General features: G+C 51.5%; 2 protein-coding genes across 5 annotated transcripts in view; one reads left to right on the top strand and one right to left on the bottom strand.

The window, feature by feature from the left end:
• Window positions 1–22,572, top strand: part of CCM2 (CCM2 scaffold protein) — a 125,769-nt gene that overhangs the window by 79,850 nt on the left and 23,347 nt on the right. For 2 of the 3 annotated variants that reach the window (XM_084618985.1, XM_084618986.1), the window contains exon 10: window positions 120–8,772. The exons of the other annotated variant lie outside the window; for it this stretch is intronic. In XM_084618985.1, the coding sequence (XP_084475111.1) occupies window positions 120–400 (281 nt within the window). In that variant the 3' untranslated portion in view covers window positions 401–8,772. Of the gene's footprint in view, window positions 1–119; window positions 8,773–22,572 lie in introns of those variants that run through there. 3 annotated transcript variants of the gene reach the window in all.
• Window positions 18,473–22,572, bottom strand: part of LOC311515725 (uncharacterized protein) — a 47,730-nt gene continuing 43,630 nt past the window's right edge. For both annotated transcript variants that reach the window (XM_084618983.1, XM_084618984.1), the window contains exons 6-9: window positions 21,348–21,494; window positions 20,408–20,539; window positions 19,148–19,270; window positions 18,473–18,649 (exon numbers count right to left, since the gene is read on the bottom strand). In XM_084618983.1, coding sequence (XP_084475109.1) covers window positions 18,635–18,649; window positions 19,148–19,270; window positions 20,408–20,539; window positions 21,348–21,494 — 417 coding nt within the window. In that variant the 3' untranslated portion in view covers window positions 18,473–18,634. The remainder of the gene's footprint in view (window positions 18,650–19,147; window positions 19,271–20,407; window positions 20,540–21,347; window positions 21,495–22,572) is intronic.

Genomic DNA, 22,572 nt, shown 5'->3' with positions numbered 1-22,572 from the left:
TACGTGGGCAAAGCGCTCACTGATAAGAACATCGCAAATATAGTCTTGATCAGTGTAACGTTGTCATTCTAAATGTATTGAATGACTAATTTTTCCTCCTTGTTTATTTTCTGGGGAAGGCCTTAGACCATTCATTCCTGAAAAGGACAGCCAACACTTTGAGAACTTCCTAGAAACCATCGGGGTGAAGGATGGCCGGGGAATTATCACAGACAGTTTCGGGAGGTACAGACGGACTCTGAGCACTACCTCCAATTCAACGACCAACGGGAATGGAGCTGCAGGGAGTTCGGATGACCAGTCTGCCCCTTCCGAGGGAGATGAGTGGGACCGAATGATCTCTGACATAAGCAACGACATTGAAGCTCTTGGATGCAGCATGGATCAGGATTCGTCATGAGACACAGCTGCGGGAGGGAGGATGAGAAGACAGCTCCTTTCAAAGGGGCTTTATTGCTCTCTTTCACCCCCATGTAGCGAGTGCAGCAACATTTGCTGCTGTCTCCCTGACCTTCCAGTCTGAAAGAGGCTCCAAGGATGAATCGGGATTTGATTATTTTTCCCCCAATGTCAATGGCTTCACTGGTGCCCATTTTGTGATGTCGGCTGGTGCCCTCTTACTGTGAAGGCATGTGTGTGTCTTCGTGCAGGTGAGCGTGCTGTGAAAGAGGATCCCGGGTTGGGTGATGGAACCAGAGTCCCTTCCTCTGACTTCATAGAACTCTTTGGTTTTGTGTTTTCTTTGCTGTCGTCGCTCTGGAGCGATGCAACGAAGCTGGGGCAAGAAACTTGCATTGAGCAGTAACAGCTCACTGGGACCCGATGGCGGGTTTACAGTTTTGCACATGATATTCCTATTGTAACTCAGACTTTTTTTAAAAAAAAAAAAATGAAGTTTACCACAATGTGAATAATTTAAACCTATTGTTGGTGTTGTCGAAACATTTCTAATCCGAACCTGAAGGCTGTCTGCTGCGATACTGACATGATTGTTTTGTAGCGAAGTCCAGTGTGGGCTCTTCTTCATTGGTCACAGAGGGAACTCTGCCAATGTGACCTCTGGGCTGTCCCCTTGCAGGAGGGGAGTTGGTTGGCGTGGGTAACCTTGGCCTTTCGCCTCTAGCACTCTGGTTCAAATTCAGCCCATAGTGCAGAGTGGGGCATGAGTGTTGGCACATTTAGTGCTGTCCTGGTGGACAGTCTAGGTCTAAAACCAACCCTGCCATTCAGCGTGGCTGGCAGTCTTTGCTCAGGAAAAGCCTAGGGCCTGAGGGAAATAGGAGATGGCACCACATTTTTACCTCTAGCAAAGTCATCGGTTGGGCTACTGTGCGTGTGTGTGTGTGTGTGTGTGTGTGTGGTGAGAGCTCCTGTTGTGGCTCTGTGAGCTCTCTGGCCTGGGGCTAGGTGGATTCACGTTTCCAGTGCTGCTAGCTCCTTAATCTTCACAAGCACAACTGTTCACTCAGTAAAACCCGATCTCAATTCCAGTCCAGCACAAGTAGACGTGACAAGTTTCCTGCTCCTCCCCAGAGGGCGCCATGGTGCATATATACCTCCCCAGCACCCGTAGCATCTGACCCTGCAAGGTGCGTGGGCACCTCTTGCAGGACGGACACTTTAGGGAGTTCAGGGCTCTGAGCATCTAGCAGGATTGACCCCAAAAGATGGCGGTGAATTCAGACAGGAAGTGACAGTAAATTTATTCTATTGCTTAGAATTTCCCCTTTAAGGTTACAATAACCAGGAAATTCTCAGCCAGGCTGAGTTTAACATCCGTAGCTATTTGCGTGGGGAGTGGATTTTGGTCACCCTTGAAGGGTGAGATGGTAACAAGTTAAACTGATACAGTAAACTTTCTATGAAATTAGCAGGGGATGGATGTATAGATATATAATGTACAGGTTGTATATATTATACAGGCAATTATAAATACACTTATTTTTTGTATCTGTATTCCATGCCATAATATCTATACTGGCCGCTATAACTGACCTTCAAAGGAACATATTGGTTGATACTTCAGCCCTTTCAGTAGCAAAACCCTATTTGTTCATGGACTCCAGGGGTTTCTTTCTTCACTCTTTTGATATAATTTAAAGTAAATTAAAATTCTGTACTGGTGGCTGGGCATGTTAGTTTGTCAAGAATAGGACATCAATCAGAGCTGGCATTCTGTTCCCACGTGTTCTGCCCCTGAAACAAGAGAGATCCAAAGTCTGTTTTTCTGTGTTCAATACAGGACCCTGTGGCACAGTCATAAATTGACCTGGCTGAGGGATCTTTTCCTCTTCAAGACATCAGTTAATTTCACCTGGTTGCAGTGTGCAGTCCTCCTTACCTACAGTGCTGTAGGCCTGAAACATCACTGGAATTCTTTACATTTTCAGTAACCGCCACTGCCTGGTATAAGGAAAAATGCCCATAGATGATAGTTCATTTTTATTCTTAGATAATATTCTTAGTCATTCCTTTTACCTCAGTGTTGGTGAAATCAAAAGATAGGACCCTAGGATGACCATTTTAAAACCAAAAACCCAAAGGAAAAGCCATCCATGGTTCACATTGAAATATGGATGGTTCAAAATTTCATTTTTTCTGAGATAGAATAGTACTGTCCAGTGAAGCTGGAGTGACTAATAGGGAATCGACAAAAAGCAGTGGCTGAATGAAGGGAACTTTTGGTAAGAACAGAATTGTGCTTGGAGAATATGAGCAGCTTCCTCTCCTAGGAGACCACGCCAAAGTATCCTCAAGGATGGTATCTTGTAGGGATTCCTTACATACCTTATGCTTGCTTACTCTTTTTTAAAAAACCCCTTCGGCAGTGCATAAACCACGAATGCGTTGGTGGGAGTTTTTTGCTACTGAAGTTCCCCAGATGTCTGGCCTCAGCATGGAAAGAGACAGTCAAGCACCACCGAGGTTATTTTGCTTTCTGCCCCTGTGATAAATACATGCAGCTCTTCCTGCAAAACAAGCCTTTGGCTCTAAAAGGTCATGACCCTAGAAACTAGATGGAAACCTTTCTCAATCAGCATGCCCATCCAATGTAGTGTTGTTCCCTAAAGTACATTTTGATGATTTTGTCTAGTCCAGTTTTCAGTGATCTCCCCAGTGATATCAGTTATTGTTCCAGCACTCCCAAGACACTTCTCCCCACCATTAGAAAGTGTTCCCTGATTCAGCTAATTTCCCCCCTTTCCCCCATTTGGTTCCCATTACTCCTTCCAAAAACACCTTAAACTATTCCTCCAACTCCATGTTTCTGTCTCTCCATTACTCATAGACAGTTATCACACCTGCCTTCCCCAAGCGCTATTCATCTAGCCAAGCTAGTTACTCTTATTTTTCCCCCTGTATACCAGTCACTCCAGCACTGGAATCATTTCTCTGCTCTTCTCTCACTTATGTCCTACTTGTTGACCATGTTTCTGGCTCTGCAGTGCCCCAGAACTGGATTCAGTCTCTCAAGGCCGCCCGGAGGATTCAGGGGGCCTGGGGTCTTCAGCGGCGGGGGTTCTTCCGCTCTGGGTCTTCGGGGCACTTCGCCGAAGACATGGAGCGCAAGGACCCCTGCCGCAGAATTGCCACCGAAGACCCGGAGCGGAAGAAGCAGCGGCGGGTCCTTCACTCCGGGTGTGTTCAGCAGCAATGAAGAACCCCCCGCCCCCGAAGTGTGGTCGAAAACTCTCGTTGGGGCCTGGGGCAAATTGCCCCATCTACACACCACCACCCCCTCCCCCCCCGTGTGGCCCTGCAGTCTCTTACGGACAGCCTTCCCAGAGCCTGCTGGCAGGGGCACTAAGATCTCCCTGCTCAGGGGCATTCTGCACATTGCCTAACTTTTGCCTCCATATCACACTGCAAGTTCCTATCTAAATTGCTGTCCACTAGCAGCCCCATGTCTCTGGGCATTACTGCTTTCTAGTGCATCTCCAGTGGGGTTTCCCCCACTCCCCACATGTTAGCTTTGCATTTGAGCAGATTCAATCACCTGTCTCCTGCAAACACTCCCACTATGCCTATGCTGTAATTAGACACCCATGGCTGCCCCATGCTGCCTGACTTGGGCTCGTGGGTCTCGGGCTGCGGGGCTGTTTAGTTGCAGTGCAGATGGTCAGGCTCAGAGAGTTCTGGGACACTTCCCCCTCACAGGGTCCTAGAGCCCAGGCTCCAGCCCAAGCCCAGATGTCTACGCTGCAGTTAAGAGCCCTGCAGCCTGAGTCAGCTGGCACGGGCCAGCTGCGGGTTTTTAAGCGCAGTGTAGACATCCCCTCACAAAGCACAGCCTGTTTTAAATAGGGGAGTTGGAGCAGGAAGCACATTGCCGCTCCCTAAGCTGGCTGCCTTCAATTACTTGGTTTCTGCTGCCCTTGGCACTCGGAATACATTACAGCATGGGTGCCCTGGAGCCCTGTGACCGACAAGGGGAGGACTGAACTCCTCAACAGCCGGTTTGTATTGCTGGGGAGTGTCTAACCAACAGGAACATTAGTCACCGAAGAACATGTCAGATCCATTGTGTGCAATTTTTATTTGGCTACAAAAATGATGGAAATCTTGTGTGCGGCAGCTTCCGCTCTTGGGCTCCTGGTTCGTGAGCAGTGCTGCCCGCCAGCCTCTCAAAGCTTGGCTGTCCTTGGAATACGACCACCGCTTGTCTGTCAGCCCCGCTCTCCCCAGCACACACGCACGTACACACACGGATGCCGAGGAGAAAGGCGTGTTGGAAAGAGCTGTTCGCATAGCACCACACTGTCTTCCCGGTGTTGGTGCGCTTTCCCCTCAGGCCGCGCTCCTTCTCTTTTATGCTGAAAGCCTTTATTCTGGTGCTTCCGCCCCCCTCTTTTACGATTGTGTTTTTCTGGGAAAGAAATGGATAGGAAATTGCAATTTCTGGCTGAATTGTCTGTCCAAGAACTGAGTTCAAATACAGTATTGACGCCATGTATAACTTTGAGAGGCAGACGATGTCAAGAAAACATGCTACACCTAGGCTGCTTAGTATGGTTGTACCCTTGAGTTTAGGTGCGGGGAAGAAATTGTCTTGTTGCTACACCCTTAAAGCCCTGCTTGTTTTATCTTACAGAACAGTATTAAGTCTAAAACACTCTCTCACCTCTGTCTTCTCTCCGTTTCCAAGGCTCTTCTTATGCAATTGGGACTAAGTAGAAGCCATTGCTGGCTTACCTCAGGCTAGTTTTCTGTACAGAAGAAGAGAACCTTTCTATTCTTTCTATTCTAGTTTTCTGTACAGAAGCCCTAAGATGACCGTGACGTGATTACTTTCTACATGGATCATTCTTACGGTTGCCACCAACTTAAGAGTCAGGCTTTCAAACCCAGGAGCCTAAAGTTAAATCCATATATTCGGTAGGCACCTAACAAGGGGGCTGCACTTTCAGGAATACTGGGCACCAAAATTTCCCATTGACCTCCTCTTGGACTGCGGAGTGCACAGCTCTCTTGAAAATCTTGCCACTTCTTCAGGAGTCAAACTTCTGATTTTTGAAAATGTTGAAAATCATCGGAAAGGTACTGCCCTAAAGGGGAATTGACATGAGATCTTGCAGCAGAGAGATGCTTCCTCTGCAGACGGTAAAACGGTCAGGTGACCAAGACTGCAGTGATATCTATCCGGCACGATAAAATTGCAGCATGACATCTGTGGCTTGATGCATAGTTACATCAGTCCATGACCATCATCAGGCCATGACACAGCAGCTTTGCGTATTGAAGTGAAGCCAGGACAGCATGTTGGGATGCCCCAAATTTGGGACAGTTAAAGTAGCATCCTGCAAATTTAAATGCATAGGACAAATGAATGGAAGCCGGAGGCTGCTGTGTCCTGTTAGATGAATTCCTGGACATCTGGCAAGTCCCACAGCATGCTCCCAAACTACCGGAAAGCAGGCTTCTCTTGCTCTGCGCAGCCTATGTCTTGGTGTTGGATTTTCCAAACTGTTCTATTGGGGAAACATTTTAACTGGGTCAATCTTATCCCTGGTGTAACTTTATTGTCCAGTGGAGTTACTCCATGGATTCATAATTCCCCTCAATTTTTGTACTAGTTTCCAAGATTTAGGATATTTCATTCAAATGTGATGCTTTTACATTCTAAGCTAACTGAAATATCAAGAAATGTGTATAGCTTTGTCACAGGCTCAAGAGCCAGGCCTCAGTTTCCCCTTTTGGCTATATCAATCAGTCCTGACTCACTTTGCCGTCAATAACCCCTTATTCAGGGGTAGCTTTATTCATTAATAGTCCCAGGTCTCCATTTCCTCCTTACCAGAATTGCCATTGTCTTTTTGCCTCTGCTCATCAGCAAACTGCCAGCAGCCCCCCTGGCCTTCCCTGACTCAGCTGCTTCACCCTGTCCATGCTGGGCTTCAGTCTCTGCTTGCTCCCTCTGTGGGGTGTATGTCTCCTGGTCAACATGCTCTTCCCCTTACTACTCCCTTCCCAGGAGCCAGGCTCAAACTGCAGGCCTCTCTGCTCTTGAGGCAAACACCAGCTCTCTTCTGGGAGCTTCCTGACAGGAGCTCCCCATGGTGTCCCTTCTCCTGGGACTCTGACAGTTCTCTTGGGACTCTCACTGTCAACTCTAAGTGCTTGTTCAGGGCTTATTCCCAGGGAGGCCTAGTCTGCCTCTTGTGGGTTCATCCAGACTGCATCAGCTGCAGGTCTTCTCTAGAGAGAGCATTTCCCCTCCCTGGGTGACTTCCTGTTCTAGTAGTCTCCTCCTAAGACAGCTGCTCCATTTCTAATTAACTAAAGGGGCCCACCTGGATCACCTCAGGCTCCCAGGTGTTTCCCACAGGGTCATCATGGGTAAGTTAGGCCCTGATACTTCCTGAAGAGCCTCTGGCCCCATGACAAGCTTCTAATGTGACCTCTATGAAGTGTGGGGGAGAGATTTTTATATCCCATGCAGGCTGCTCTGTGCCTAGCACATTCTCCTGCGTCAATACTGTCTTGCTTGCCACCATCTTCTGACTAGGCAGGACATCCTCCAGGCATTGTTGACTTTGGTTCTTGATCGAGAGACACTGCTCTATCCAATTTCAGCTGTCGCTGGCCTGGTGGAAGCTCTCCTGTGGAGCAGATGGAGTTACATGGGATTAAACTCTTCCCCGGTGTGTCTATAATGTCACGTAAGTTCTCACTGAAGGTCTCTTTGGAGTGGCTTAGTCCTCTCTGCTGTGGCACTGACATGCTACCCTGTGGAGGGGGGTGGGGGAGCCTTGCATCATTGACTGGCTTCCTGTAGAGGCTTTCTGTGATGTGGGGTCTCATGAGGAGAGTTGCACTAAATGGGGCACGTCTGTCTGGGGTTCATTTTGGGGCACAGCGAGTGTGACGTGCCCCAGGGAGGGAGCAGGTGGGAGACCGTTTGCCTGAGCTGAATGACTGACTGCATTTCTCCATTAATCCGCCTACAGTGCATTTATTTTAGTTCAATACCATGATGCCGTAAGTTGGGATTTCCCCAGTGCTCACCTGTTGATGCTTCCTGTGTTGGCACCTTAACGGCAGAGCCTCCAGACCTGCTGACGCCAAAGACGTGTTAACTGAAAAAAATATGCATGTTCTGAATGAGTTCTTAAATTGATCAGGCAGCTTTGTTTCCCCCGTTTGGCTAGTAACTAGCCGGCAGGCCCATGGCCGGGTGGAACAATACAGCAGCCCATATGTAAAGCCACCAAGTTCTATGCATGACTCTCCGAATGTCTGAGATGATCAACTGGGCAAAACAAAAATTCATATCCTCGCAATTAAAGAAGTAAGATGCCAGAAGGTGCATGAACTTGGAGGTTGAAATTAAATGTTCTGGTTTCTTTTCAGGTTAACAAATTCACCTTTTGCCTTTCTTCTGGTTAAATTGGCATCATTGCGAGTTTCAGCTATGTGTAACCCAATCTTTCCTATGCCATGGGGGAGCGAGGGGTTGTAGCTTCTTAGTTAGTGTTGTGTTGGAGAGCACTGCTGTTAAAGGGGACACAGTTGGTCTTCCTCAATGGATAGGCGTGGGGCAGGAAACCCATGCTAACAACATGCTTTTAACCGTTCCATTGGATGCAGGCCTCTTGTGGATGCCTGTTAAATATTCCTGCAGGATTTGTGCATTGGAGTCCAGATTTTTTTTTAACAGCACAAAACAGCGGTACAATGCTAAATCCATCCGTTCTTCAGAAACGGGGGGATGAGAGCATTTATCCAGAGTCTTTATGTAGTTTGAGTTCTTAGTGCCTTTTTATATATTCACTGTTTGGAAAGAAATGAAGTTTAACCGTCATTGAAGATTTGTGAAAATAAAACCGTATTTTTGAAACAATTGTATAATGAAATCTATAAAAGACAGATCAGCTGCAGTATTTTTTTATACTTTATTCATTGGGAGGCTTGACTTAATTCTGGTATTAACTGTGTTAATTGTAGCTTTCAGTTTAGCCAGTGAGCGAGCTATTTGGTGCTTCGTCCCAGACGGGCCCGGAGTGATTCTTAAGCACATCAGACCCTCCGTCTACCAGGAAAAGACATGTCTCTCTCCCTTTTCATTCAAAGCTTTTGGCTGGACTATGAAGCCAACCAAGCTCCCAAAGATCCAGTCGTTTCATAAATGAAAAACGGGGACTTTGCATGTTTGAAGTGTCTGTTTTACGTTGTGATGATCTTTGCCTTGCTTTTTATGCTGGTGGTTTTGTATGTATGCTTTATGTAAGGAGTATTTGTTACAGGTAAATATAATTCTGCACCTGATGTTTATTCTGGTCTTTCATGCAGTGTGCACTGTCCTCTGTCTGAATTCAGTGTTTGTCCTGGACTATGATACACTTCGGCGAAATGTTGTTTCTCTTTGGCTTCCTGGGTTTAGTAGAAAGCACCTTTGTCCAACTTCTGCCCAAAGAGTCACAGCCCTGGTCCCATCCAGAGCTCCTAGAAAGCTGCTGTCCTATTGACAGAAGTGAGCTTTGGAAAAGACCCCGAGAGAATGAGCTGTTTTACCTGGATGGCTGCAGTAGACAAGTGCAAATGACTGGTCCTCGTGGGAAGAGAACAGCAGCTCGTTGTTACTAATCTAGTCCCAAAGCTAAACGCTCTGCACCTAACTCCTCATGCTATGCAGATATCACCACACACAGCATCAGTGACCTAGTGGCCTCTTCCCTACCGCCTGCCTTTATCTAATATAATAGATAAGAACTTGTATAGAATGGAACGAATAAAATACAGATTCCAGGTGCTCCTGGGTGATAGCTGCCTGTCCTGCCCTGTGGGTTCCAGAAACCTCTGTGAGTCTGGCAACATTCTCCTCCTTTCCCCCAGGGCTGCTGCTGCTGCTCTCTCTGGTGAGCTGCGGAAGCCCTTAAGTCACGGAAGTCTGAGAAAGAAACATGAGCCCATCCAGTCTGAGAAAGAAACATGAGCCCATCCAGTCAGTTTCTGCCAAAGAAAGCTAGTTTTTCGAGTGCTTGGTCTAATCTTAACACTCAAGCCATTGAGCTTCTCCTGATGCCTGTAATAGACTATTGCCCAGACTGGTGTGTGGTGGCATTGTAGTTTCCCCAAGATAATCTGCCTACATTTTCATTCCTATGTATCCCAGTATGCATACTTGTTCCATTAGTGAAATCCTCTTCCCCTTTTGGTGTCCACACCTCTCAAGTAGTTGCAAACTGCCCTCAGATTGCCACTCTCTACAGGCTTAGCTCTTCGTCTTTCTTCAGAACTCAGTCCCCTGAGCCTCGTTGATGCTGTTCTCTGTCCAGCTTGTCAGTGCCTTTCTGCTAATGTAGGGCCAGAGCTGAATACAACATTCCCCCCAGGGGCTGCTGCAAAGCAGCAGAGAGAGGGTCAAGTCCCTGTCACCTCTGTGCTACAATGATTTTACCTCCACGCCGCACTGGCTCCTCCTGGAGCTGTTTGCAAACTCCAGTCCACCTGCTATTGGGTCTAGCTCTATCCCTCCTGTTGGGCAGGGTTCTGCTGATTTCCCCTGCTGTGCATTTTCTTCCACGCTGGATTCCATTTTTATTTTGTGCCCCCTGCTTTGAAATCCTGATGAATCCGTCCTCACTACCAGCTGCACCTCTTCTCGCTGTAGTATTGACTCTGGGGTCTAATGGGCTGCGTTGTTCCTTTTCTAAATCAGTAGTGCAGATCTAAAAGAAGGGTCTGATCACCCAGCTGTGGTACCCAGCATTAGCCACTGTCTCGCTTCCACTTGCCACGAGCCATTAATTTTCAGTGTCGGCCAGTTTTTTGGTCTATCTAACTGTTTCTACCAAGCCACTGGATTAAGATTGTCAGAACCTGTGGCAGAGTTTGAGTAAACCTACGTATTACCTGCCCAGTGTCCCCCTTGTCCACTAACTCTAATTGTGTCCAAGCAAGCGAGATGTAGCCGTTATCCACCTATTCTGCCTGCTGCTCGCCCTCCAGACGTCCAGTGAATTGTGACCTAGTGAACAGAGCCATGCACTGAGATTCAGGAGACTTGGCTTCAGTTCCTAGCTCTGCTGCTGACCTGGGGCAAGTCACTGTCCTGACCTGTGCCTTGGTTTCCCCATCTGTGAAATGGGGATAAAGGAGGAGGTATTCTTGAAGTGCTTTGAGCTCTGCTGATAAGAGCTAGGGGTTGTTGTTTATTCCTCTGTCTTTCCAAAGTATGCATGTGTTCTGTTATTTTACTAGCAATAGAAATGTCAGAAGCCCAGCACCAAGAAGCCTAAGTCCCAGCTCCTTCTGATGTTAGAGCAGTTATGTGATAGTCAGTGAAAGCTGGCAACCTAATTCACTTAGGCTGGATTGTCAAAGCAGCCTTGAGCCTTCCAGGCCCTCTAGTGCCAGGATCATACTTCTGATCTCAGTGAAATTTACTCTTTTCAGTGGCTTTTGTGAAAGTGTTTCCTAATATCCAACCTAGACCTCCCCCATGGCAACTTGAGAACATTGCTCCTTGTTCTGACATCTGCCACCAGTGAGAACAGCTGAGCTCCATCCTCTTTGGAACACCCCCCCCCTTTCAAGTAATTGAAGGCTGCTATCAAATCCCCACCCCCACCCCCCACTCTTCTGCAGACTAAATAACCCCAGATCCCTCAGCCTGTCTTTCCTGTGGCGCTGTCCAATCACTGCGGGGACATGTGTATGGATAAAGGGCACTAGCTTCACCATGGCAGCTGTTTTCCGGGAAGGGGAGAGAAGAGGCTTGCTTCAAACATGGGCGATTTCTCAGCCTGAGCTGCATCGTGCAAGGCTGAGGACCCAGAGTTGCAGCTTCTGGGAAGAGTACAGAGCCAAGTGCAAGCTTTGAGCAAAGGAGCTAGTGACTGGTCCATATTGTACACTGATTCCAGGATAGGTCTGTTCTGGCAGCTAGTAGCAAGGCTAGTGTAAATGCTCAGTGAGCTCCTAGCCTTGCTCACCCTCTGGCTGGCCCAATCCTAATGCCCACTGGACTTCTGGACTTCAGCATTTGCACTGCAAGTTCCTCAGGGTGGGGGCCTTGCCTTGCTGCAGTGGGTACCCGCTCCGGGAGTCATGTTCACTGCTTTACTGCAGGACCCTAGGGCTCAAGGTGGCTGTCACCAGGGTGCCCTTGGTCAGGAAGTGCCTGGGCACAGGGAAGGGTAAGGATGCTCTGCCTTTCTGGTCCTTTCCCCTGAACACTAGGGCTGCAGTGGGGATACACTATGAACTGACCCAAATCTTCAACCAGATCTTTAATAGTCAAAGAAGTTTCTCCAGCCTAGACTGAGTTAGATCTATTCTAGCACCAACCTTTCTTCAGTGCACTCATGGCTACTTAACCCCTCTAGGTACCACCGTTCACGTGCTAGAACTAACCTTTTAAGGCTAATGTGTGTCCTATACCCAAAAGCAGTACTAGGGGCCACCACACATCTGCCAAACAGGCAGGCATGAGAGGGGTGATTTCTTTTAAAGGGAGAAGTCACAGGTGAGGGGGGAGAGGGGTATGATCTGGAAGAAGCTGGGTCTGCTGCTGAATATGGAGAATCCTAAGTCTTGCAACTTAAATGCAGAAGCCTGGAGCATGGATGTGGCCGGTTAAATTGCTGCTCTTCTCACTAGCAGCATAAGAATGGATCAGACCAAAGGTCCATCTAGCCCAGTGTCCTGTCTTCTGCCAGTAGCCAAAGCCAGGTGCTTCAGAGGGAATGAACAGAACAGGTAATCATCAGGTGATCCCTCCGCTGTTGTCCACTCCCAGCTTCTGGCAGTCAGAGTCCAGGGATGCCCAAAGCATGTAGCTGCATCCCTCACCATCTGGGCTAATAGTCATTGATACTCCTGTCCTCCATGAACTTATCTAGTTCTTTTTTGATCCCTGTTATACTTTTGGCCTTCATAACGTCCCCTGGCACCGCGTTCCCATAGGCTGACTCTACATTCTGTGAAGAAGTGCCCATCGCTGCCTTCCGTGTGTGTTAAACCTGCTGCCGACTAATGTCACCAGGTGCCCCCTGGTTCTTGTTTTGTGAAGGGGGTAAATAACACTTCCTTACGTACTTTCCCCTCAGACTTCAATCATGGCCCCCTTTATTTGTCTCTCTTCCAACCTGAAAAGTCCTAGTCTTATTAATCTCTCTTCCTAACTTGTATGCAACTTTGCTAGCATGTTTGGCAAGCCGGAGGGGTGGGACATAGTTAACTCCTGTGGGTAGCAACAAAATTAACCTGTTTTTCTACTTCCAGGAGAGGCTGTGCCATATTTCCCAGTAAGGGAGACTATGTTAGGGGGGTCCAGCAGACAGGACCCTGGCCTGGGCAGCGGCAGTTGGGGGTTCTAGTCCCACCTGTGTCTCGTGTGTGGCTCTGGAAGTCACAGCGTAAGGCAGCACTAACGCTGGACAGATGGAGGTGAGGATCAGCTCTTCTTGCTGGCCGGGCAGAGGGGGTGGATTATCAATAAATACAGTTGCCTTCCCCTACCCCTGTGGGCCACACCATTGTCACACTGGCTAGCGATCAGTCAGGTGCACAGAGCCACAACTTGCTTCTCAAGAGCCCGCCCAAGTGCCTGTGAAAGGTGCTGCCCGGCTCTCTCGTATTTCCAAGGTTCCTAGCTCTCTTCTTTGGGACTGACTTAGCCCTACAACAGGTGCAGCTGAACAGCAAGGCCCAGCCTCTTGCTATGTTTCACTTTGAGCATGACAGAAGCAGGTGGAGTCCAAACCCCTTCAGGCCTGGGTCCTACTGCGGGGATGGACTGGGACATTGGTTCCCTGTGAAATGCATTTGAAAATCATTCTAATATCTAAAGGAGAGGGCCAGAGTCCAGCCAGTAACTTGCTGCTTGTGTGGACTGGACTTAGTGACAGGGCCTCTTTCATGGCCCCTGGCTCATGTAGCATCCAGCAACCACCCTCCTCACTGATCCCCACACCAGCAACTGGGGGCTGCCCTGAGTTCCTCTCAGGATGATCACTGATCACCTGCACTGCTAGAGACTGCTTTCCCAGCCTGCAAAAATTCAAGCGTGGGACACATTTTCCCATCCCAAATTGGGATGAACTGCAAGGAACATTTTCATGAGCTGAAATCCAAAAAAAGTTTAAATGGTTTTGATTTTAACTATTACTTTTAAAAAGGGGCGGGGGGGAATTACCATAATTAGCTTTAATTTTGAAGCAAAAAGTTCTCAAGTCAGGAAAAAAAAACCCAAGATTTAATTTTGAAAGTATAAAAATAGAAAGGGGATTTTTGACCATCTCAAAACTTTGTCACAAAATTCTTCAGAACCAACCCTTTTGGTTTCAACAGGTTAGAAAATTATTTTTGTTTTTAAAAAATGCCCAACTCTTATCTGTAATGTGGTGGAGAAGACGGTGGCGGGGGAAGAACCTAGAGCAGGCATGTTCCCCCTGCCCCTGGCGTGGCCTCTACTGGCAATGGCAGGCTCAGCAGTTCTGAGGAGTGTGGAGTCAGCACCCACCCACCCCAAAAAGCCTTTCATCTCTCTGAGCTGCAGAAAAAGCTGTTTTTGCAACTAAACAAACTTTCAGGCCTTCAAAAAACCACAGCCAGCCTGATCCAGGGAGAGCAGATGGCCAGTTTACTTACTTGGGGCTCGAGATGGGAACTGGCACATGAAGCAATGTGGCCTGGGGGATAGAGCACTAGACTAGGACTCAGACCTGGGTTCACTCACAGCTCTACCACTGGCCTGGAGGGTAGCTTTGGGTAAGTCACCCCTGTGCCTCAGTTTCCCCACCTATAACTGGGGATAATGATCCTGACCCTGGGAGCAGAAAACTGCTACAGCAGAGCTACTTCCTACAGTGCTCTGGAGGTACAGGCCCCTAGGGGCTGGTACGGGGTAGGGGGGCAATGCCAGGTGAGGGGTAGAAGAACTCAGCTAGTTAAGCATGGGTGTGAGCGGGGTGAAATTAGAAACAAGCCTCAACTGCAGAGGGCAGCTCTGGGCTGCCCCAAAGCACAAGCACCATGGGCTAGTGTCCTTCATGTACCCCTGTAGCTGTACTGGGCTCTTGGGACCCAGTGTCAGCAGGGGAAGGTGGGGGGTGGCATCTGCCACACTGCACAGGGCTGCCTCCTCCCTAGTTGTTGCCTGAGGCAGGGGATGAGCCTGCCAGCTCTCTTTTTGGGAAGAAGTCCTCCTTGCACCATGGAGCAGCTCCTGAGCCAGGGGAGGGGAAGAATTCTGGAGTCAGCTGCTGGGTTCCATGAGCCCCAGCTAGCAGGCAGTGGAGATAGAGCAAGCCCAGCTAGTGCCCCCATGTCTGTTCAGTTCTCACTTGCACCCCCTTCCCTGGAGGAAGATTTATACTAGAACTCTGGCAAGGAGGCGGTGGGGAGGACACAACTCTAGGTGTGAGGGCCCCGCAGCTGGGAGCTTCAACCAGGTTACAGCTCATTGACGTCCCTGTACAGCTCTACTGGGCCTGCATCCAGCTACTAGGCCTGCAGGCCCCTGCGTAGAGGACCCAGCTCACTGCAGGGGCCATGGGGGAGAGGAGAAGTCCCTGTGACTGTGGAGAGGGGAAGCTGTCCTAGTTGCTGTGGCCTTTAAACCGGATCCCACCCTGGCCTGGGGCCCTGTGCTCAGCCTTGTCATCATTGCTGAGGGCTGGCTCCACCTTGCTACTGACCTGTGGGGTTGCCAACTGTCTAATATCATAACTCCAAACACCCTTGCCCTGCCCCCACCCCTTCTCCAAGGCCCTGTCCCCCTCACGCCATCCCCTCCCCTCACTCACTTTCACCCGGCTCTTGGCTGACCTTGGGGCAGGGGGTACAGGAGAGGGTGTAGGGTGCAAGCTCTGGGAGGGGGCTCAGGGCTGGGGCAGGGGGTGAGTGGTGCAGGCTCTGGCCAGGCAGCGCTTACCTCTGGCAGCTCCCAGTCAGCGGTGCAGAGGGGCTAAGGCAGGCTCCCTGCCTGCCCTGGCCCTGCACTGCTTGCAGAAGTGGCCAGCACATCCCTGGCAGTTCCTGGCCAATGGGAACTGCAAGGGTGGTGCTTGCTGGCAGGGACAGCATGTGAAGACCCCTCTGCCCTTCTCCCCAGGGGCCGCAGGCCACTTCCCCAAGTGGCATGAAGGCAGGGAGCCTGCCTCAGCCCTGCTGCGCCTGGATTGGCTTCTGTAGCCTCCAGGAGATAAAGCCCCATTCTGGGAGACTCTTTGCAAAACCAGGAGGATTGGCAACCCTACTGAACTGGGGATGAGGGCCCAGCATCATGAAGAGACCCCCTTCTCTGTAGGGCAGTGATATCCCTAGATTAGCCCCGTGGAGTTAGGGTATTGTGATTTCCCCACGCTGCCCCTGGGTTAGTCCCTCCCCGTCATCTGCAGACACTGAGTTGTCTTAAGTGCTCTGTGGCTGAAGCCCCCCCTGTACGCACTCTACCCACCCTAGGGTTGCCAGGCATCTGGAACACCTAGCCTAAAAGGGACCCTGGCGGGTCCAGTCGGCACTGCCAACTGGGCCATTAAAAGTGTGGTTGGCGGTGTAGTAGGGGCCTGGGGCTAAGGCAGGCTCCCAGAAGCTGCTGCCAGGTCCCTGCAGCCCCCTAGGCAGCCAGGGAGGCTCCATGCCCTGGCCCTGCCCCTGCCCCAGGGGCCGGCTCCGCTGCTCACATTGGCCAGGAACTTTGAGCAATGGGAGCTGCAGGGGCAGCACCTAGAGCCTCCCTGGCCCCCCATGTGCCATGGGGCTGCAGGGACCTTGTGGCTGCTTTGCAGGAGCTGCAGTAAGTGCTGCTGCAACCCCACACTCCAACCCCCCTGCAACTCCCTGCCCCAGCCCAGAGTCCTCTCCCACACCCAAAAGCCTCATCCCCAACTGGAGCCCTCATCTCTTCCTGCACCCCAACCCTGAGCCCCCTCCTGCACCCCAAACCCCTCATCCCTGGCCCCACCCCAAAGTCTGCACCCCACCCACCCTGCCTCAGCTTGCTAAAAGCAAGTGAGGGCAGGGCCTTGGAGAAGGGGCAGGGCAGGGGCATTTGGTTTTGTGATGAGAAAGTTGGCAACCCTACCCCACCCATGGGCACTGGCTGAGGCCAAGGGGGTGAAGCCTCTCCCTTAGCTGGGAAGGGAAGGTGGCTGATGTGATTGCAGAGCCATTGGCCATTATCTTTGTAAACTCGTGATCGGGGAGGCCCTGGACAATTGGAAAAAGGCAAATATAGTGCCCATCTTTTAAAAAAAAAAAAAAATCTGGGAAGCTACAGACCTGTCAGCCTCACCTCAGTCCCTGGAAAAGCCATGGAGCAGGTCCTAAAGGAATCTATTTTGAAGTACTTGGAGGAGAGGAAGGTGCTCAGAAATAGTCAATCGATTCACTAAGCGCAAGTCATGCCTGACCAACCTGATTGAGATAACTGGCTCTAGATATGGGGAAAGCAGTGGACATGATATATCTTGACTTAAGCAAAGCTTTTCATACAGTCTCCCACAGTATTCTTGCCACCAAGTTAAAAGAAGTATGGATTGGATGAATGGACTACAAGGTGAATAGAAAGCTGGCTAGATTGTCAGGCTCAACAGGTAGTGATCAACGGCTTGATGGCTAGTTGGCAGCTGGCATCAAGCAGAGTGCCCCAGGGGTTGGTCCTGGGACCGGTTTTGTTCAACATCTTCATTATGATCTGGATGATGGGATGGACTGCACCCTCAGCAAGTTTGTGGATGACACTAAGATGTGTGTGGGGGAGGTAGATATGCTGGAGGGTAGGGCTAGGATCCAGCGTGACCTAGACAAATTGGAGGATTGGGCCAAAAGAAATCTGATGGGGTTCAACAAGGACAAGTGCAGAGTTCTGCACTTAAGATGGAAGAATCCCATGCACTGCTACAGACTGGGGCCCGACTGGCTAAGCAGCAGTTCTGCAGAAAAGGACCTGGGGATTACAGTGGACGAGAAGCTGGATATGAGTCAGCAGTGTGCCCTTGTTGCCAAGAAGGCTAACAGCATAGTGGGCTGCATTAGTAGGAGCGTTGCCAGCAGATCGTGGAAAGTGATTATTCCCCTCTATTAGGCACTGGTGAGGCCACATCTGGAGTATGTGATAACCAGTTTTAGCCCCCACACTCCAGAAAGGATGTGGACAAATCAGAGAGTCCAGTGAAGGACAACAAAAATGATTAGGGGGCTGGGGCACATGACTTTTGAGTAGAGGCTGAGGGAACTGGACTTAGTCTGCAGAAGAGAAGAGTGAGGGGGAGATTTGATAACAGCCTTAACTACCTGAAGGGGGGTTCCCCAATGAGGATGGAGCTTGGCTCTTCTCAGGGGTAGCAGAAGACAGAACAAGGAGTAATGGTCTCAAGTTGCAGTGAGGAGAGGTCTAGGTTGGATATTAGGAAACACTTTCACTAGGAGGGTGGGGAAGCACTGGAATGGGTTCCCTAGGGAGGTGGTGGAATCTCCTTCCTTAGAGGTTTAAGGCCCGGCTTGACAAAGCCCTGGCTGGGAGGATTTAGTTGGGGATTGGCCCTGCTTTGAGCAGGGGGTTGGACTAGATTACCTCCCGAGGTCCCTTCCAACCCGGATATTCTAGGATTCTAGAAGCTCAGCCCAGTTCTCTCAGCACTCAGCAGAGCTAGCCAGGGATATCCACCCTGCAGCCCAGGGAGAGACATGCCAGTGCCTCAAACTCGTGTGGCCATGGCAGAAGGGGTGCTAAGCCTCCCCAAGCCCCTGGGTCTGAGCTCAGGGGGCTAGGCCAGGCCACAGCATCCACTCTGCTATTCTAGCTTGAGAAGAACTAGCACCTGCCCCTCTTGCCAGATTGGGAGGACTGGTCCCAGCTGCAGTGTAGACAGGCCCTGCCCTCCTTTCCAGCTTCCACCAAGCTGAACTGGAGCTTCAGCCACAGGGGCCCTGCAGCCCTGCCCCTACCCTGTCTGAACCAGGAGCTGCCTGCTCCTGGGTGACCTAGATTGAAGGAGAAGGAAGGAGACCAAACCAGTGTGCGTTTCAAGTGAATACATGAGGCCATTTTATTGAGCAGCATTAGAGATGCAGACTAGTAGGAATATTTGCAGTTCTAGAGAGTATTTAATACCAGCTGTACTGTATAGGAGTAACTGTGCATCTATACAGAGGGGTGGGTCTGTTTGCACATCCGGGCCAGCAGCTACATGGTCAGCTCCTGTAGGAGAGAGCAGAGGGTTGGATGGGGACTGCAGAGTACAAGGAGGGGAGCGCAAGGGGTTTTCCCTTGCATTGCTACAGGAAGGCCCTTGCTTAGTGCTTTTATGCTTTAAGTCACCTGTTTTCAGCATTGTTGCGCAGGACAAAGCCTGGCTGGGAGGTGAAAGGGCCCCTGGTGCAGCTGTATCCATCAGATCTTGGCCTTGCCTTGGAAGTACCTCCCCCTACAAGCCTTCTGCTCAGGAGCAGAGCTTCTCTAGGCAGGGGAGGTCTAGTAGGTCAAGCACAGCACTGAGAGCCAAGAGGTGTCAAGTTCTAATCCTGGCTTGGCCAGCTACTCCCTCCTTGGAGCATGTGCTGCTCTCTGCCTCAGTTTCCCCCGCTGAAGTTAGGGCATCACTTCCCCTGATGGAGACTAGTCTGCGACCGTGTCCCCACCAGCAGGGCAGGATCTCATGGCGGGCAGCCAGGCACAGCCTGGGCCCTGGGCTCTTACCATGATGGCGTTGACGATATCATTGTTGTTGTGTCTGAGAGCCCGCACGGCTTTGGGACGCGACACGTTGGCCTGGGCCATCACCAGCTCAATATCTCTCACCTCCAGGCCGGTCTCATCAACCTGGGGAGGTGAGGAGGAAATAGTCACGCTCCAGACAGGGAGGGGGCACTGCTGGGAGTCTCTCTTATAGCAGTGCCCCCTTGCCCAGGGCCGCCCCCTTGCCCAGGGCCACCCCCAGACCCTGCTCACACACCCCCAGCACTGGAATTCATTTGGAAGGGGAGCTGAGGAATTTCTCCGAAGGCAGGATTATTACCACTTCATCCTGCTGGTCACTTGTACAGATCTGCCCTGGACAAGGGTTGGCCATTGCCCAGGTCTGTATCCTCAAGCCGGACCAAGCCAGCTGAGCCCACTCCTCGGCCACCTTTCTGCCTCCAGTCCTGTCCTGAGGCACAGCTACGCAGCTGTCTTGGAGGCAGCAGGCAGACTTGGGCTAACGGATGCGAGTTCTCCGGTAGCTCAGTAGGGGAGAGATCTTCTCTCAAGAGAAGAGAATCTGGTCTTTATACCCTGGGGTCCACTATGGCACTCAGTGCTGCTCTCTAGTGGCTGGTGTGGCATCCTGCCTGCTTCCCATTGACCCCTGACAATGCATCTGTCTGCGCTGACCAGTTAGGTCTGTTCCCCCCCCCAGGCAGAGACTGGACTATTTTCTCCCCCTGCTGCTCTAAAGAAGTGGTCCTCACCCCAGCTGGCTACCTAGTAAACTTGGGTAGCTTTCAGCACCCAGGCAGGGCGAAGGATAGACTGTAGTGCACAGACAGCATCTGGCCGGCCGAACGAGTCTCCAGGCCTGGCCTAGCCACCCGAGCTCAGACCCAGGGGCTCAGGGGGCTAGGCACCCCGAATACAACCAAGAGATGGACAGAGTTCTCTGCCTTGGGGCTGGTTCACATCTCCTCCTAACCTCAGCCTCCCAGCACAGGGCCAGCTCAGCAGCTCACCACAGGCCACTAGGGATGGGGGTGGAGTCCAGGACCCGACAGCGGACTGACAGTGAGCAGCGCTGCAGCAGTCTCCTTCCCTCCGCTGTACGGGCTACGCTGGAGGGCCTTAGGCCCTGGAGAGGGGCAAGGTATCAGCGAAATCTCTTCTGCCCTCCACCCCCAACCTGACTCGCAGCACTGAAGCTCGTGCCCAGGTTGTGTGGAACCAGACTGCTACTGCCCCCAGCTTCCTTCCTCCAGGCCTTACCTCCTCCTCTTCCTCACTCTCCTCCTTGATAGTGAGGGCCGGGGCTGTTTCTGTGATCAAAGGAGAGTGCTCCATCGGCACCTTGAACTTCTCCGCAGCCGCCTTGTGCACCTGCTGCGACAGGTCTTCGATCTGCCGGGACAGACCCGAGACGGGGGGCAGTGGTTAGCGTGGGAGGCCGGTGGAGATGCTGCCCACTGGGGAGTCCCTGCTGTGACTCCAGGGAGCAGGCTTGTGATTTGCCAGCCACACCAGGGGCTGGGTGGAGAGAGCAGGGGAACCTGTCTGAAATAGATGAGACGGCCCTCCTGCCTCCAGCTCCAAGGACACGGAGGAGGGTATGTCACAGGGAATGGTGCTCCCAGGAGCAAGGGTGGGCAGGAACCCCATGGTGCAGATCAGGCAAGGAGAGAAGAGTTGTTCAGGATGGGGGGGGGGAAGAGGGGGTCACAGCAGGAAGACACTCCTGTGTCCAGACTGGTCTCCTAGAGGAGGGGGAGTCCCTGCCCCATGGGTGGTCTAAGCCTAGACTGAGCAATGCACTCTTCTAGTGAGCGACCCTGCTGACCCAGTTTCCCTTCTTTACAGCTCTGAGTTCAGCCTCGGTCCCCCCTGCAGAACAGCCCCATCGGGGATGGGGCATGGGAGTGAGCAACTGATGGCCAGGCTAGTGCCAAGCCCGGAGCAGAGGCTAGTGGGGCTCCCATTTACGCCAGGCACTAGACTCTGGCCAGCAAGAGCTAGTCAGATTCCAGGCCTCGCCGCAGGACCTGAGCGGCAGCTCATGGGGGTCACTCACCAGCTGGAATCTAGGATTTGCCCGCCTAGGTAAGTGACTAGCTCTGGGCCATGGTGTGCGGGGAGCAGGTGAAATACAGCAGGGCATCTAGGACACACACAGTAGAGGGGTCAGGGTGCCCCCAGCTCTGCAGAGCCTCACCTTGGCCTCTCCAAACACGATGTAGATGTCAGAAGCTGGGCTCTTGAACACATCCGGCTTGGTGATCACAAACAGGATGTTCTTGGACTTCCGGATTGTGATCCTGGTGACACCGTGAATCTGACGCAGCCCCAGCTTGGACATGGCCTACAGGGAAGACAGATGACATGTTACAGCGGCCTCAGGCAGCACCAGCCACTGCAGCTGGAGAGATGGAACGAGGACCCTGGAACAAAGCCTCACGGACAAAGGCACGGGATTGGCCCTTGGCCTTTGTGCGGTGACCTGTCTGAGGTCTTTGGCTGGTGCAGTGGAAGTGCTGATGCCAGGACAATCACCACGGCTGACTGGCCATTAGTTTGTCTCTGATCAGCTGGGTCTCCAGGGATGCTGGATGGCCTCCATCTCAGAGTGTGGGCTGTGTTGCCTGGAACAGCACAGGCCTGGGACATCCATGGGCAGCGCCTGCTGGCCCATTCCTGGTTCTGCTCCTTGGAGATGCCAGACTCGAATCTCACACAGACCAGGAGCAGGGGATGTTGTGCTGGAATGGGCTGTTGATGGGTGGCAGGAGACACCCACTGCTAACAGTCACAGGGTGTTTCTCCATTTCCCATGCAAGCTCTGCCCTTCCAGAGAACCCACCCTCTGAGACTTGCATTACACCTGGTGCCACTTCCTTGCACCACCAGGGATTTTACAAGCCAGTGTTTGGAAGCAGAGGCTGGGGAGAAGTAGGTGTGACCCTGCCCTGGCCAGGAGAAGGGCTGGGCAGCCTGGTGAGCGTTCCCTATCCCTAGTTGCTGTGATGTGGCATTGGGAAGCTCCCTGTCCAGCAAGACCAACCATCCAGACTGTCAAGGGCCTTTCTGTGCCCAGTGGTAGGTTAGCCCTGACTCCCACCCAGCCCCAAGGAGTCTGGGGACAGCAGGACAGGGCTAATTGGGCAGCTTCTCTGATGGGGCTCTGTGCGGACAGGACACACAAGCGGTTGTACCAGGTGTTACACTGGAGCCACCCCCAGGCACATGCTCCACCCCCCAGATCCTCCCTGGGATTGGCCCAGGATCTGATGCGAGTAGGCACTGCCAGAGGGGACCTGGGCTTGGGCTGTGAGCCCAGCCTCTGCATGGACGGGGCAGGGGGCTGCAGAGATGACAGGCCTGGCCTTGCATCACAAGCCAGAGCTCTAGGAGTCCACAGGCTCCTTGGGAGCACAGCCTAC

The sequence above is a fragment of the Lepidochelys olivacea genome (genome assembly GCF_965140295.1).
Source record: "Lepidochelys olivacea isolate rLepOli2 genome assembly, chromosome: 2".
NCBI classification, from domain to species: domain Eukaryota; kingdom Metazoa; phylum Chordata; order Testudines; family Cheloniidae; genus Lepidochelys; species Lepidochelys olivacea.
Note: the sequence above shows the minus strand (reverse complement) of the source record. Positions and strands in the feature narration are given on the sequence as shown.